The sequence below is a fragment of the Hemiscyllium ocellatum genome, chromosome 5 (genome assembly GCF_020745735.1).
Source record: "Hemiscyllium ocellatum isolate sHemOce1 chromosome 5, sHemOce1.pat.X.cur, whole genome shotgun sequence".
In the NCBI taxonomy this organism is placed as follows: Eukaryota; Metazoa; Chordata; class Chondrichthyes; order Orectolobiformes; family Hemiscylliidae; genus Hemiscyllium; species Hemiscyllium ocellatum.
The window spans coordinates 89,082,251-89,099,038 of NC_083405.1; the positions used below are offsets into that span (position 1 = coordinate 89,082,251).

Below are 16,788 nucleotides of genomic sequence, written 5' to 3' on the forward strand. Positions count from 1 at the left end.
CAAAGCTGATTGGCACTAAATCTACCAACATCTACTCCCTTCACCATCAACATTCAGTAGCAGCAGTATTTATCATTTGCAAGATGCAATGCAGAAAGACTCTTTGGAAAGCACCATCCAAATGCATGAACACTATCATTTGTAGGTCCAAGGGCAACAGATACATGAGAGTATGCCACTTGCAAATTCTCCTCCAAGCCACATTTCATCCTGGTTTGGAAATATCTCCCACTTCTCCTGGGTCAAAATCATGGAAACCTGCTCCTTTCCAGTATTGTGAGTCTCCCTACATCAAATGCACTGCAGTGGTACAAATTGGCGGCTCACCACACCTTCAAGGACAAGTAGCGATGGACAATAAATGCTGGCCCAGCCTGTGAAACCTACATCCCATGAATCAATTAGAAAAAAGTCTAGCATAATCAAACTAGAATCCAAAGCACAATGCAAATTGAGAAGGGGGAGAGGAAGAGAAGTGAACAATTAATGACGGTTTAATTACTTCACAAAGTGTGTTGAATTTTTAAGAAAAATAAGCAAGATCGATTGATTATGTCAATGTATTCAAGAGTGAGCAGAACAATTTTGTTTTGAAACTGCGATTGAGTGACAGAGTACAAGAGAGTACAGTATATTCTGAACTTTGTGATCAGCCAACCATATATTCCCATGTTGCTCCGAGTATTGCTATTTCAATTCTCGGGGATTTGCTACTAACAGACCAGCACACATCCAAAATGCCACAAAAATACAACAAAAAGGTATCATTTGGAGTGGAGCATATTAAAATGGCAATATTTTTTGTCTCCCACCACAGTAACTAAACTTGATTTATGCATGAGAGAAATGTATAATAGACAAACTTATCTGTTACATAAACATTCCAGACAGTCAAGAAGAATGGCAATCCCTTGACAGTCCAACAGTTTCACTGAAAACACAATGAGAAGGGCACAAAAAGACCATCAGCCCTTGAAGTGAAGAGCAGGCACAACCACAAAGACCCTTAATAATATTTGTTTGCTTCTCCTGGGGAAGCAAACATAGAAATGTTTTTAAAAAACAGCTCCCAGAAAGATTCTCCAACTCTTAATGCATTCAAGTTCCAATAGACCATAACTACTTCCAACTCAAGATGTTCTAGCCTCACAAACAAAGGTCAAATCTCACTTTGCTGATTATCAACCTACCAGCTTCCACCTAAACCATCAGATAATGGAAGGAGTCATCATTAGTGCCAGCAAACAACACTCAATCACTACTAATTTGCAGCCCGGTCAGAGAGAGGCAGTCAGGATCAACATTTATATCCTAGAATTGGAAATGGCTTCACAGTATGGATAGAAGCTTACAAAAATGTAATGTAGAAAGGTGAATATGCAGTTATTGGACAACGGGCATTTCAAATGTACAAAGAGGGTAGCAGTAGAGGGATAATGAATGCAAGGGGTGTGAAACAAACACCTTTTCTCCAACAAAGAGATAAAGTTGAAGATCACTAAGTTCTGGGGCATTCAATTTAAGTTTAATTGCAAGTCTTAATTCAATTTCAATAATAAATAACTTTAAAAAGGTTTATGGCCACTTATATGCTGTGGTACCGTCCTTGCCTCTGGGCCAGGAGACCAAGGTTCAAGTCTTATCTGCTCTACAGGTATGGAATAACATAGAGGAACAGGTTGACTGTTAATACATTACAAGATGTCTTTCATTCCTGACAAGCTATAACACCATTCATGTACCAGTACACTTTCACTGGTTTCATATAATTTATAAATTTGGTCATAATAAGAATTTAAAAAATTACATTTAGTATAGGTATGGGATTCAGTTAGGTCACTGTGGAACACCAGGTAGCAAATTCTGGCTCATTGGGCACTTGCCTCTTGTTCTCCTGTTCTACTTACCTGATATTCTTCTTCAGTTTTCTCTTCTTAGAACGTACAAAGCTGCTAAGATTACTTGCTTGTTAACCCTTGCTAGCTACCACCTCTGTGTATTGCCAATGGTATTCTTAAACTCTGATTAGCTTGTCAGTAACTGTACAGCAGTTTATTAGTCTCGGATTGGCTAAGTGGTAAGTGGCCAATTTCTCAATGGAGTCTCAAGGATGTCAATCACTTTAAAAATGATCCGATTGTCCTTGAGGGATAAGATTTAATTAAACCAGGACACATTATCAAGAATGACCATACTAATTACATAATTAATTAAAGGCACATAAAGTAGGAAGGCAGCATTGCAAGACACACTCCAAATGTAATTCACAAGAAATGTATTTACACTAATTACAAATACACAGTACAAAGTAATATTTCGCCTGTTACATTCTTCAACTCAAAATTACTATTTCTCTTTAAAACACCAAGTTAAAAAGCCAAACCAATCTATAACATTGCAATGTCTTGAAAACAAAACCTATTTCAATTTGAAGAATAAAGCAAGCCATAAAAGTTTGTCCTCTCCACCACTGACCTGGGGCTATATAGTAAACCTTATTCAAGGATTCAGCTGGTGTAACTCCTATGTCTTACATGATCAAATTCAAACCAAACACAATATGAATATCTTGCTTGCTTAATCAGTACAACTAAGTGTTGAAAATACTTGAACTCTACATCAGTAAAATGGAGGCAAAAAGTGTTATAGAGTCAGAGGACCAAAATCACTGATTTATCTTCGGTGGAGTTATTGAAGATGCAATAATCATGAATAAAACTGGTAAACATCAAGAGGATCAGTACAAAGCTCCAAGAAAATCCTTCCTTAGCCAGACCCTAAACAAATTCACTTCTATGATATCATCTAGTTAATTTCAACAAAATACCCACTTAATAACAATGATCATACAAGCAAAATTGCTGTTCATGAAATATTTCATCAAATTACAGAAGATGTCTCAACTGGACCATTTTCATTCAATCATCTTTGTTCCGTCCTCAAGCAAATTCGTGAGGTTGAATATCAGTGATCCTATATCAGATCCTATAGAATATTTTGCAACAGCTTCTCTAACTTTGAAAGCCAGTTATATTTTCCTTTTTCTAAATATTAGGACCACATGATTTGCCTTCCAACTCTCAAAATTCAACCTCAATAAACTACTGCACGCATCAGCCTACGGTGCCCTATTTCATTCAAGTTTAGGGAAAATGGCATTAGATCCTGCACCATTGTCAGTCCTTAGGTCATTAAGATTATCTGGAACTATTTCCACGGTTAGTTGTTATGAAGCAGTTTTATCTGCTACAATGCTGGTACTGCAGGATTTTTTCATAAGTGCAAGCCATTGTTAAGTTCCAAGGTTAAATATCACAGCAATTAGAAAAATAAAAATTATTCTCCTGTACTCCTCACCTAGTTGTATTCAACACATTTACATTAATAAGCACAAAGGTAGTTAGCATTTCAACCCAGGTTGGATAATTACAAATTCACACAGAATACATGTACAAAAATGAAAGTGTTTTCTATGGTGTCTGCTGTGAGGGTTCTGGCAATTGTAGTTCTTTTATTACATCTGTGGGAGCAGTGTTTATTGCTTTCTAATTTATCATGTCACTATTTTAATTATCAACAATAAGCACAACACTTTCTCCCTAGTCTTTTTTTACTTAACAAGAAAGTTGTCTTTCAGACTAGCCATAAACATTCTATAGCTGTCACAATAGTTTCTCACATAGCACTGAAAAAGAAACATCAACTAAAAGGGAAATCAGAAAAATCAATTTTATCCATTAATCTGCCTATCCCACTGAGAAAACTCTTTTGTGCTTACTTCCCTTTCTCGACTCCTTTTGTCTTTAATCCATCTTTATTCTGAGAGTTGGCCACACTATGAACAACCTTGCTCTACTGAGTTCTACTCTCTGTTGGCCTCAGTGCCTGTCTAATACAGAGGCTAGTCCACCGCCTGAAAATCTCTCATCAATATTTACAATCTTCAGATAATTCATAGTCAGCTAGCTGTTAGCTATGGCTTAACTGGGGTCATTCTTTTATCCAAGTTAGTGTCAGTTGCACTCAGAGACTTGAGTAAAATAATCACGCCAAGCCAGCACAATATTGAAGGAGTTCTGCTCTGTCAGAGGTGCCATCTTACAAATGAGCCAATAAACTAATGGCTTTGCCTGCTCTCTTTGCCCTCTTGCCATGGCACTATTTCAAAGAAGAACAGAGGAATTATTCATAGACATAGAAAGTGGATGGAAGAGTAGGCCATTCGGACATTTGAGCCTGCTCCACTATTCATTATGATCAGGGTTGATTATGCTACCCAAGAGCCTGTCTTGCATTTCCCCTGTACCCTTTGATTCCTTAATGTATTGGCCTTGAACACCATTCCGCATACACCCTCGGAATTTCTCCCCTGTCATTTTGTTACTGATTTGGTTTGTCCAATCTATATTCAGATTAAAGTCATCAATAATTACATGTACAATAAAGGAACACATGTCTCCATTTTCCTGTTAAATGCTATTCCCAAAATCATGCCTACAGTATGAGGGTGTGTGTGTGTACATACACACCCTGCATTAATACTTTTTGCCCGTTACTATATCTCAGCTCTACCCATGCAGTTTCCACATCATCAAGAACGAATATCCTTCCTCGTTATTGTGTTAATTTCCTCTTTCACCAGCAACTCCAATGCCTTTTGCTTTTTGTCTGTCTTCCTTAAATAGTGTATAGCACTGGATGTTCACTTCTCATCCCTGGACACCCTGCAATCCCAATTATTTCATACCTTTTTTTAAAATCTACTTGCGCAAATGATTTTCATGGATAATGCTCAGTGCATTAAGGCGCAAGAGCTTTTTAACATTATTTGTACATTATTTTTCACAATGACTGTGTTTGAACCTGGCCCTTGATTTTTCTGCTCATCACTTTTCTTATTCCCCTTTCTGTCCTTTGTTCTTGATTTGATTCCTCTAACTCCTTGCACAGGTTTCAATTCACCTACCAGTTATGTTTAAAGCCTCCCCAGCCACTCTAGCAAATACTCCCCCCTAAGGCACCAGTCCTGGTCCTGCACAAGTGTAAACATCCAGTTTGCCGTGGCCCCACCTCTCCCTGTACTCCAGGGATCTGAAGCCCTTCCCTTTGCCAGTATCTCTTCTTCCATCCCAGAAGTCAGTCTGGAAAATCTTCATTGCACTCTGTCTACAGCTGGAACATCCATCCTCAAATAAGACTACCAACACCCTGCAGAATTGCAGCAAGATATCCATTCTCTTATGCGTGAATCCTCTTGATACAAAGGTCAAACCCATCTGCCTTCTTCACCTCAACTGGCACACTCAAATTTGTGTTGACACTCCACTGTTGTCTCACTGCAGGTAGGTTTCTCCATTCACGATGTTTATCATCTCTCCCTCGACTCACTCTGGAAAGTTTACTTCGTCCTGTAAATCTTACAGGAAGCATCTCTGTACCCCTTTGCACTAAATTTCCATTCAGTCTTTGTCCCAATCTGCTGAAGTCTCCTCATACTCACCTAACTAACCCAGAGGTACAAGAATTACCTTGCTTATATCTGACCAGAGACAATTTTTTAGCCACATTGATCAACACCCCAATTAAATTGAGGAATTCAGGTACTTGAACTTTGCTACAATCAGGCAGCTAAATTATAACAATGGCTATGCTTCAAACATACTTCATTGGCTATAAGAATCTGGAGATATCCGGTAATTGTGAAAAATACGAGGTAAATGGCATTGCCAAAAACACATTTAATCCCCACTCTGTCTTTGCCTCTGATATAATCCCATAGAGGCATAACCAACAACCAGAATGCAGTTAGTCATCTACTCCCATTTCTAAAACAAAATGTGTACATGTTAATTACTTTAATGTCAGAAAGATTTTAAATAGAAATTCTTTATTAAGGGGTAATTATGCAAGTTAAAATTATAAAGAAGCTTGTTTAAATATAAATTAAACATTTAAATAAAAACATGAAAGATATTTTGAAGCAACAGAAGTATCAGGAAATCATTAGCTTCAGTGCAAGTGTAAACAGACTTGCAAGCCAAATAGTGAAGAATGCCATTTTTTAAAATGTAGTGTTATGGAAAGCTGAATAAAAGGACTAAATAGATTTAAATATTCTGAGCATTATCTGTATCTACAAACAATGCACAGGAAGCCAGTCAAATTTTAAAATCAGAAGATGATTTCCAATCTGTCTACTTACTATTTGTAGGTTTCAGAACGAATATATTCAAAGACATGGGATACACCTAGTTGGAATTGGTCAGCGATTGGTGTAACCCAAGGGTTGTTTTCTGCTTTGAAGACTTGTTTTGGACCAGTAAGATCTAAATTACCTGCAAAAATAAACAATGTATTAAGCATCAAAATTAAAAAAAGTTCATCTAATCTAATTGAACTGAATTATCCAAACCTATTCATCTGGATCATACAGTTGATATCAGAAAATGTCAATGGGGATAATAACCACATCCCCTTTTGAAAGTTTCAGTAGAGGCGACATTACCATCTCAAATACTTCAACTAATCCCCATTAAAAAAAGCAAGCCAGGAAATCAAACATCAGAGAGCACAAGGAACAGGGGTTTTCATTTAGACCCCCAACTAAATATTCATAAATCTAAACTGAAGGAATTGTAAGATGAGTTGAATAACATAATAACTACAAGATGAAAAAACTGTTTAAAAACTAGTACATACATCGTGAATTTATTTTAGCATTCAACATCCTAAACCTTTCAGCAGGATAGCTTGCAGCTACAGAACAGGCACCATAAATCAATAAAAGCTTCTCTTACCTCCCAAATGGAAGATTAAAAAGGCGTGCATTTGTTATTGCAAATATTATTTGTAAGTATTATTTCTAGTCTTCTCCTACTTGTTAATAGATCTTCCTCCTTTTGTAATGTTCCAGGAACAAGAGTAGTTCTTTCAGCCTCTTGAGTCTGTTCTAGCATTTAATGGCATCGTAGCTAATGTTATCTTCACTTTGTCCACTTGTCTTAGCTCCACATTTTTTTGTCCACTTATCTCAAAACTCTTCTAGAAAATGCTGCTTGTTTAAGAATGGGAAATTTTAAACTCCTCCCAAATCAAATAAATGTTAAAAAGACATAAATCTTCCTCCACATACATATTCCCTCCTTGCAAGTATTCAAAAGAAGCATCATGAAGGCATGTTTTAATCAGTAATATCAGAAGGCAAGGCTATGTTAAAGGATAAACAAATATTCATTGTTATTTAACTTTCCATGTTGCAAGAAGAAATAGAAAGATTAATTTTAGCAGCACGAGAGATTTGTTGCTAGATTGCAACATATTAATTATTTGGTTGGGATGCAGTAACCATTGTTCACATTTAAAATGTTTATTCACTTCCTTACATCATTAATCGATTGCTGAAATATTTTTAGCTTTGCATAGTAGGAAAAGGTTTCAAAAGGTATTTAGCAAAAAAATATTATTTTGATTTGTCCACAATACTACAAGCAGGTAAACAGTGAGCCATTATTTGAGAGGAAGTTTGATCCCCACATACATTCATTCACCCACCCTGATTTTGACATAATTAGATTTGAATGAGGGAATTTGAAATCCAATTCAAAACTAAGAACGACACCAGTTTGGGGTGGGGGTGCGGTGTGGCTGGAGCTCTTCAATGCACTGGAATTGTAGGAAAACATTCTAAATTTGTGTAAAGCTCCTATGACCTTCAATACACACGAGTGTGAAGCATTACATTAAGGTACAAAGGATAACTCCTTTGAGAGGAAATGTCTAAATGGTATGGAGGATTACTGGAATCTGGAGGTATAGGAAACAAAGTGATACAAAAAGTAACAATGCAGGCTAATAAAGACCTTGTTTAAAAAAAACAAAAGCACTTTGATTTAATTAAGGACAAGAAAGTCAAAAATGACAAACGAAACCATTAAATTTGTTAAGAGCTTTGTTTATACCAAACTCACTGTTGTGTGTCATTCAGGTTTCCATATTATAACAAGGATATAAAAGACACTGGAGAAAGTGCAAAATAGTTTTACTAGAATTACCCAAAAACTGAGGATTATAGCTATCAGAAAGAACAAACAGGCTGGATTACTGTTCTCTAAAACCGTGAAAGCTGAGGATTGTATAGAGAGAAGAAAATTGAAGTATTTGATAGAGCTGACCTGAAAAACATGTTTTCACTTGCAGAAGAGCGAACTCTGAGTTAATTTGCATTTTTTAAAAAATGGATAAATACAGGAGAGGGAAAAGATAAAAGGATATGTTGATGAAGTTAGATAAAGATAGTAATAAATGGTTCATATAAAACATAAACACTGAAATTCTTTTTATTGGGCCAAAATGTCTGCTTCTGCTGTTAACTGTATACAGTTATATAGTTCTACATTATACAGAAAAGCCCTTTTGGCCCATCATATCCACTACTGTAATGCCATTTTCCAATACTTGGCCCATGGCCTTGTATGCCATGGCATTACAAATGCCATCAGGGTATCTGCCTCTACTACAGCAAGTTTCAGATCCCCACCACCCTCTGGATGAAAATGTTTTTCCCCACATCTGCTCTAAACCTATCTTTTACCTTAAATTTAAGCAGCCCTGTCATTGACTCCTCTATCAAAGGGGAAAGATTTGCCCTGGTCTACTCTTTCTATACCCTCATAACTTTATCCATCTCAATTATGTCCCTTCTCAATCTCCCTTGCTCAAAGACAAACAACCTTCTGTAATTTCCATGGCAAATGGACTGTTTTTTTTCCACACAAAATGTTTTATGTTTATGTCCAATTACATGCACTTTTTTCCCACTTTTGGGGCGAACTTTATCCATCAATCTTCTTGAGGTCTTTGTTCAGAATGAAAAATATGCCCAATATGGCCACGACATGAGATCCTTTCCAAGCAGTTAATGAACCTGTGTTTCGTTTACACAATAACACAATCATTTTTCTCTGCCATTTGATTTTATGCAGTGACAGGCATAAATCAGCAACAAAGCAGATAAGTAGCAGAATGTACTCCACACAGATAGGTACACTGAATACATTGAAGTATCACTCCTGTCAACATGAGTGGTATGCAGAACAATGAGCTCAATACCACACTGTGGCGATCATACTAAACCAGTAGGTAGGAACTATCCACAGCAACATTAAGTGCTTGTAGAAATTTGAAGCACATGCATGTTATGTTCAATCTTAGTTGTACTATTTAACATGATTAACTGAGGCAGTACTTAAACATTTGAATTCAGCTGAATTTCAAGGAAAAATGATTGAGGTAACAGCTGAATTAGCCATGAGAAGAGCAAATGTAGAGAGGATGTTCAGAAAAGCACCTGATTGCAATAAAGGTAGTTTGGGTGAAGGAAAAGTTCCATTCATACAATTAGAAAATATCCCAGCCTCTAGATCTCCACCGCCCCAACCCCTTGTAATCTACACCATCGATCATCGACATTTCTGATACAGTACTGGAAACAAAACTAGGATCTGTCAATAACCTATTTCATAAAATGTTGAGAATCAGCCGATGTGCCATCTAACTTCAACAGCACAGATGGTTCTAGCTGAAGATAGCAACCTAGCCACATTTAAAATTCACATATATAAATAACTTGCCAAGTTCCATAAGTAAGTTTCATTAGAAGCTTTCATATTTTGAAACTAGTAGCTTCACTCCCTGAAGCCAGACTTCACACTACTAGCTACAACCAGAATGCAAACTTGATTCGTTTAGCCAAAATCAGTAGTCTTTCCAATGCAACAAATAAAAGTATTTTGCGCTTCATAAGCCAGAGCACATTATGACAAGTGTGCTTTTATATTGTACAAAACTGTTCAAGACACCTGTATCGTGAGCTGGCACAGTTAATGTGGGTCATATTAGCAGCCATTACATCATGCCAATTTCTTTAGTTTTCTGTCCAAAGACAGGTCTGACCCACAGGACCATGTTCTTCAGCACGGATACAACAACGAAGCAAGTCCATCCCAGCCAGAGCAGGGAAATCATCACCAATCAATGCACACTGGACATCCAGTGAACTGGCCCTCCAAGGAATTTGAGCTGCTATGACAATATCACTTTTATAAACTTGTTGTGGTCTGGAGATAATGGACAACAATGGTAGAGACTCCAATTTCCTATACATTACACAGTTGACCAGGAATCTCTCCTGTGCTTACTGCCTGCCATTGCTCTACATTGGGAGGACACACAAACTGATATTCAACCTGATTAGCCATAACATGAACTTTCTATGAACTTCCTTCCAGTCCTTGAATCTGGAGCTTCATGCTTAAATGCAGTGATGCTTTTCACTGCACCACAAGACTTCCTATACTGTGCGATGTCCCAAAGTGGCACCACATATAGCAGTTTAGCACACAAACAAGTAGTTGAAGAATGCATAGCAGTCAGGTCAAATTCTGTGCCTTCACCATCCATGCAAGGTTAGTTCTAACAGGAGGTTAGGCAGCATCTCAGGAATAGAGAATTCGACGTTTCGAGCATAAGCAGGGCTTATGCTCGAAACGTCGAATTCTCTATTCCTGGATTCCTGATGAAGGGCTTATGCTCGAAACGTCGAATTCTCTATTCCTGAGATTTCCTGATGAAGGGCTTATGCTCGAAACGTCGAATTCTCTATTCCTGAGATGCTGCCTAACCTGCTGTGCTTTGACCAGCAACACATTTGCAGCTGTGATCTCCAGCATCTGCAGACCTCATTTTTTACTCCTAGTTCTAACAGGACTGTGACTGTTGTAGATTTTCCTTTTCCTAAGTAGGAGTGCCACAATCAGATTTATTTGAGTTGATGTAGATAATTACCAGCCCTTGCAAAGATCAGCAAACATGTTAGCCATTCAAAATATTTCTGATTGGTGTGGTTCTATTGCCTATCTATGCAGAATAAAGACAGACTCACATTAAGCTCATTAGGCTTGGAAACCTAAATGCTACCTAATAATGTGTGCCTACTTCAGTATTGCCACAACATGCTTTTTTATGACATTATCACTTTATAAAGAACACTATCTTCATATAAACACCAAATTGTGTCACTCCTTGACAATTAATCAATGAAATGCCTATTGCCTCGGTTAACATTTCGGATTTCTTTTCTTGGCATGTTCTATTATTCAATAACACATGCAGGAAGCGTTTCACCTTTCTGTCAGACAGAAGCGATAGCCTTAGCTCTTGTACGCTCCAGTGCTTTCAGTCAGGGAATTCACACCAATCTCCCTCATCTGCGACTCAACCAGCTTTAGCATTCTAACTAAGATCAAACAGCAGGCAACAGGATTAAGCAATATGACAAAAGCAACCTAATAAGCTAAAACCGCTCAATTTTAAAGCTACACTGGATAGATCTCAAACACTAGCATCTCTTGTTCATTCTACAATCTTCAGCAATAGGCCACAAGGGAAAGTAGGCTGCATAATGATTAGCTCTGACCCTCCAACCGAAATAGGCTTTATGGATAGAAAAGATCAAGTGTCATTCAAAAAGGTTCTGTCTTGTACAGCCAAAGTGATTAGTGGGAGCAGCTACAGTACAAAATTCCTGTACAGTGTCCAACATATGAAATTAACCGTGTATTCATAAAATGTTAAAAATGTATTTACTATATTTTGATCAACTTTACTAACGCACAGTTTTTTTTAGTGAGACTTCAACACAAAAAAAATCTTATTCTGAGGAATTTGTTACTCGTAGCATGCACTTGGGTGGAATTAGTAACCTATCGATGATATCAATCATTTTAGGGAATTCTAACTTCCGTATCCAACCTTTTGTCCCAAGAACACATTTGTCATTTAATGCGGATATTTTCATTCCTGTTTAGTTTGTTAGTTCATACATTGCCCACTTTGGTTGATATATATGTATGTTTGTAGCTTTGCATTGTTCTCCTGCACTGTTCTGCAGCACCAGAAACAAGTAAGTACAAAACTAAAACACTGCCTTTATAAAAACACTTTAAAAAGGTTTATCATGCAAATTGGTTGATGATTATTGATCTAAATATTACTGTTGGTTGACAACATATATATAATATGGTAGTGTCATAGAGATGTACAGCATAGAAACAGACCCTTCGGTCCAACCCGTCCATGCCGACCAGATATCCCAACCCAATCTAGTCCCATCTGCCAGCACCCGGCCCATATCCCTCGAAACCCTTCCTATTCATATATCCATCCAGATGCCTCTTAAATGTTGTACGTGTACCAGCCTCCATCAGATCATCTGGCAGCTCATTCCATACACATACCACCCTCCGCATGAAAAAGTTGCCCCTTAGGTCTCTTATATATCTTTCCCCTCTCACCCTAAACCTATGCACTCTAGTTCTGGACTCCCCAACCCCAGGGAAAAGACTTTGTCTATTTATCCTATCCATGCCCCTCAATTTTGTAAACCTCTATAAGGTCACCCCTCAGCCTCTAATGCTCCAGGGAAAGCAGCCCCAAATGAGGCAACACAATACACGCTAAATGGTACACTTTTAATGGGGATGGAAAGTGTGGACTTGGGTGCTGTTGGAGAAAGCAGTTGATAAAGCAGTTGGAATACTTGGCTTTATCATGAGAGAGAAAGAGACTAAAAAAGTTATGTTAAATTGATATAAAAATCTTCTTCAGGCTCACCTGGAGCATTATGTCCAAATTAGGCAACACTTGTTAAGAAGGCATTGAATGTTGTGCAAAAAGTACACAGACTTTTAAGAGGATTGTGCCAGGGATGCGAAATTATGGTCATGCAGACAGACTGGAGAAGCCGAGGATGTTCTTCTTACAGCAGCAAAGGTTTAGAGCATATTTGATAGAGGTACTAAAACCATTAATAGTTTCATAGCGTATATAGTGAGAAACCATTTCTAATGCCTTTAGAAGGTAGCTAATCACTCTGCAGCAGGTAGCCCGGGAGCTTTCATCATATCTATGAGAGCTCTGATCTTCCTGTTTTGTTTCAAGAGCTGGATGCCTTACAAAGATAGTTACTGGGAGACAAAGACTAATCTCTATAACCATTACTGATGACACTGTTGCACAACCATATGACTGAGGCAGAGTGTAGATGCAATGGAGCATGAACTTTCACCATGGCCACAGTGCAACACACGACAGACCCTCTAAGAATGATGTTCCAATGTTTGGAATAGTACTTTGGTGGAGAGGGTGGTGATGGAAGGGGGGGGGGGGAGGCGGGGGGGGGGGGAGGTGAGTGCACACCCTACAGAGCGTACCACAAAATCCTACTGGGATGACCTCTGCACAATTGTTCCAGGCAACAGAGGATGTGATGTATTTTCAAGTCTGAGTAGCACTAGTGGAAGAGGAGAGTATTTTTGAGTAGGAGAATCATCACGTTCCTGTATGATACAGCAACGTAGTGTCCAGCGCAACAAGTCAAACAGGACCTAACTAACACCAACTTATAGCAGATAAGAGTTAAGTGCAGTGACCACTTGATGACTGTAAATCTGTTCTTTGCTGAAAGGCAAGAAGTCTGTTCCTGTTCCCAGAGGCAAATGCAGCTTCTGTTTGTTGCTTATTGTTTGCTTTCTGTCACAGCATAAAAATAAAATATTTTGAACCTTGTGAAGGCTTTTCATTAATGTAATAGTCACACACTGAACAATGAGACACTCTTGGGCTCTAAACGGACTCCTTTGCCATTTTTGGTAAAATTCAGCTCCATTATTCTGATTATAGATGAATGCTGATCTATACAGGAATAGGAGTAGATCAGTCTGTCCTTTAGCCTGATCAATCATTATTTGATCACAGATAACTTCTACTTCATCTTTGAATTGGTCACTATATTGTGTGGTTCTGAAAGAATTTACAAATTACATCCCACCATATCTTTCCACTTTTCTAATGCTAATAGATCTTTACATACCCATGACAGAAATAAGTTTTTGATACTATGACTACAAATCTTCCCAAAAACTCACCAACTATGACTTATCGAAATGTAAAAGGGGTGAACCCACTGGAAGCAGAGATTGACCTGGATCATACTCTATAAATGCTCTAATCATATGGGGAGGGTTCTGTAACATATTATGTAGAACCAAGATTTGGAGATGCCGGCATTGGACTGGAGTGTACAAAGTTAAAAATCACACAACACCAGGTTATAGTCCAATAGATTTAATTGGAAGCACACTAGCTTTCGGAGCGACGCTACTTCATCAGGTGATTGTCCTGTACATTGCTGTATCAGGAGCGTTGCTCCGAAAGCTAGTGTGCTTCCAATTAAATCTATTGGACTTTAACCTGGTGTTGTGTGATTTTTAACTTTGTACACTCTAGTCCAATGCCGGCATCTCCAAATCTTGGTTCTACATAATATGTTACAGAACCCGAGATACACTACCAATGGAAAATAAACTGTTTAACCTGTTAATCATTTTCAAAGTCCGAAACAAATTAATTAATTTACCCCTTAACCATTTACATTCCAGGGAACAGAAGTCAATTTTATGAAATTTCCCCTCATAGATTAAGCCTCAGAACCAGGGAAATGAACACAGGTGAACTTTTTTTCTTTCTACATGTGGTGTTCAGAGCAATACACAGTACTCCAAATGTCATCTAACTAGGGCTGTGTGTTATAATGGAAGGCCAATTGTAATTCAGAACAGAATAGTTACTGAGTATGTACAAAACAAGCTGTATCACAAACACATCAGATCACAGTGAACTGACACCTGGGTCTGTGAGGTTCCAAGTAAAATGTCTTCTCGTACCATCTTCTGTATATAACTATGTTCAATAAACCCTGTTAATGTTCACTCACAACAGAATATCTCAACTTGTTACATATATGGCAGCAGCAAAACCTCCTATTCATCCTCAAGTGCACTCTACCTAAAGGCTACTTATCTATTACCTTTTTCATTCTTTATTTTGTATCTGAAAACTTCAGTTTAGTGATCTGAATACATGAAGTGCTAAGTCTCTTTGGATATCTGTTATTCCTAGCTTGTCACAATTTAAATAATATGCAGATCTAACTGTTCTTGGTCCAAAATGGATTACCTTACACTTAACTAAAATTTATCTAACACAATTTTGTCAATTCACTTAATTTTTCACTGTATCTTATAATTTTAAGCTTCTCTATACACTACTTACTCTGCTATCTATTTTTTGAAAATCAGCAATCTTAGGTATATCGATCTCTATTATGTTAAACAAGTCATTCATAAATATTAAAAATAGTTGACATTCCAGCATAGATCCATATCGGTCCTCATTAGTCATTTCCTTCCAAATCCAGTATAAATAAATACCTCAAATCCAGCTCGTCGAAAACGGTGCATTTTTAAAAAGTGACATGCATCACTTTTAGCTGTAATTTGCTCAGTCAAACTCAGGATAATTTGACTTGGTACTGCCACTGGTCTAGTTATTGCTTTTTTCAAGCTGGTATTTTCCCATGCTTGGAGTTGTCTTGAGTCATCCTGACCCTGCCCACCTGGATTGGCTCAATATCATACATCTCCTATTTACTGAATTGAGGACCCAATTTTTGTTGACTGAAATCTGCTGAAATCTGAAATCTAGCAGAGATTCAGCTCCAAAGTGATTCATCAAGCCACTAACTGTACATTTGAGCAGTATATGATATGTTCCCGAGGGACTGATCTTTAGACCACTGACTTTCCCGAGCCGTATCACTGACTTAAATATGTGCAGGGCACAATGTATACACTGTGCAGATACCATAAAATTTGGAAGCACTGTGAAATGTGAGGATAGTGAGAGACTTCAAGAGGACATAAGCTGGGTAAAGATGTGGGAGAAAAAAATCAATACAGAGACACATGAATGGATATATTTCTGGCAAGCATGAGCAGAGGGAATATAAACTAAACTAAAAGGGCATAATTCTAAAGAGGATGCAGGGGCAGAGAGGCCTGGACATGCAGAAGTTGTTGAGAGTAAGACAGCGGGTCTAAAAGGGCTTCATTAATAAGATGTATGGGACAGAAGCAAGGAGCACAAAACAGAAGGTTATGGTGAACTCTTTATAAAAGGGTTCAGCTTCAATTAGAATATTTTGTCCAGTTCTGGGCCCCATACTTTAGGAAGGATGTGAAGGCATAGGAAAGGGTGCAGGTAAGATTTATGAGAATGACTCTGTGTATGAGACACATCAGTTACAAGGATAGATTGGTGAAGCTGATGCTGTTCTCTTTACAGGCTTTTCAACAGTGACTACACTTCACAGTGCTTTGAGACATCAGGTGGTCATGAAAAGTACTGCATGAATTGCAAGTTTGTCTTTTTAGAAAAGAGAACATCTAGGGGAAAATTCATAGAGGCATTCAATATCATGCAACGTATCGATAAAGTAGATAGAAATTGTATCCATGACTAAGTCAGTTAAGAATCAGAGGATACTAATGTGAGATTAATATCAAAAGAAGTAAAGATGATGGAAGAAGGATTTTTTACTCTAATGCTGTGCGTGGTTAGGATCTGAGACTGTGGTGGAGATATATCCAATCAATGCTTTCAATAGGGAATTGAATAATTTGTGAAAGAGAAATAAAATTGCAAGTATATAGGGGAGAAAAAGGGAACTTGATGAGATTCTCTTGCAGAGTGTTGACACAACTACATGATTAAATAACTCTTCTGCTGTAGCCATTCTATGGCTGGGATTTTACAAAGTCTTAGGGAATGGGTTAGGAAGATAGCATAGTGAATACACAATTGGCTGGGAGGGTGGCATTGGCATGCTCATCA

General features: G+C 37.8%; 1 protein-coding gene across 1 annotated transcript in view; it reads right to left on the reverse strand.

The window, feature by feature from the left end:
* The window catches only part of rsu1 (Ras suppressor protein 1), a 144,256-nt gene that overhangs the window by 47,573 nt on the left and 79,895 nt on the right, over positions 1–16,788 (reverse strand). The window contains exon 8 of the mRNA XM_060825560.1: positions 6,203–6,335. Coding sequence (XP_060681543.1) covers positions 6,203–6,335 — 133 coding nt within the window. The remainder of the gene's footprint in view (positions 1–6,202; positions 6,336–16,788) is intronic.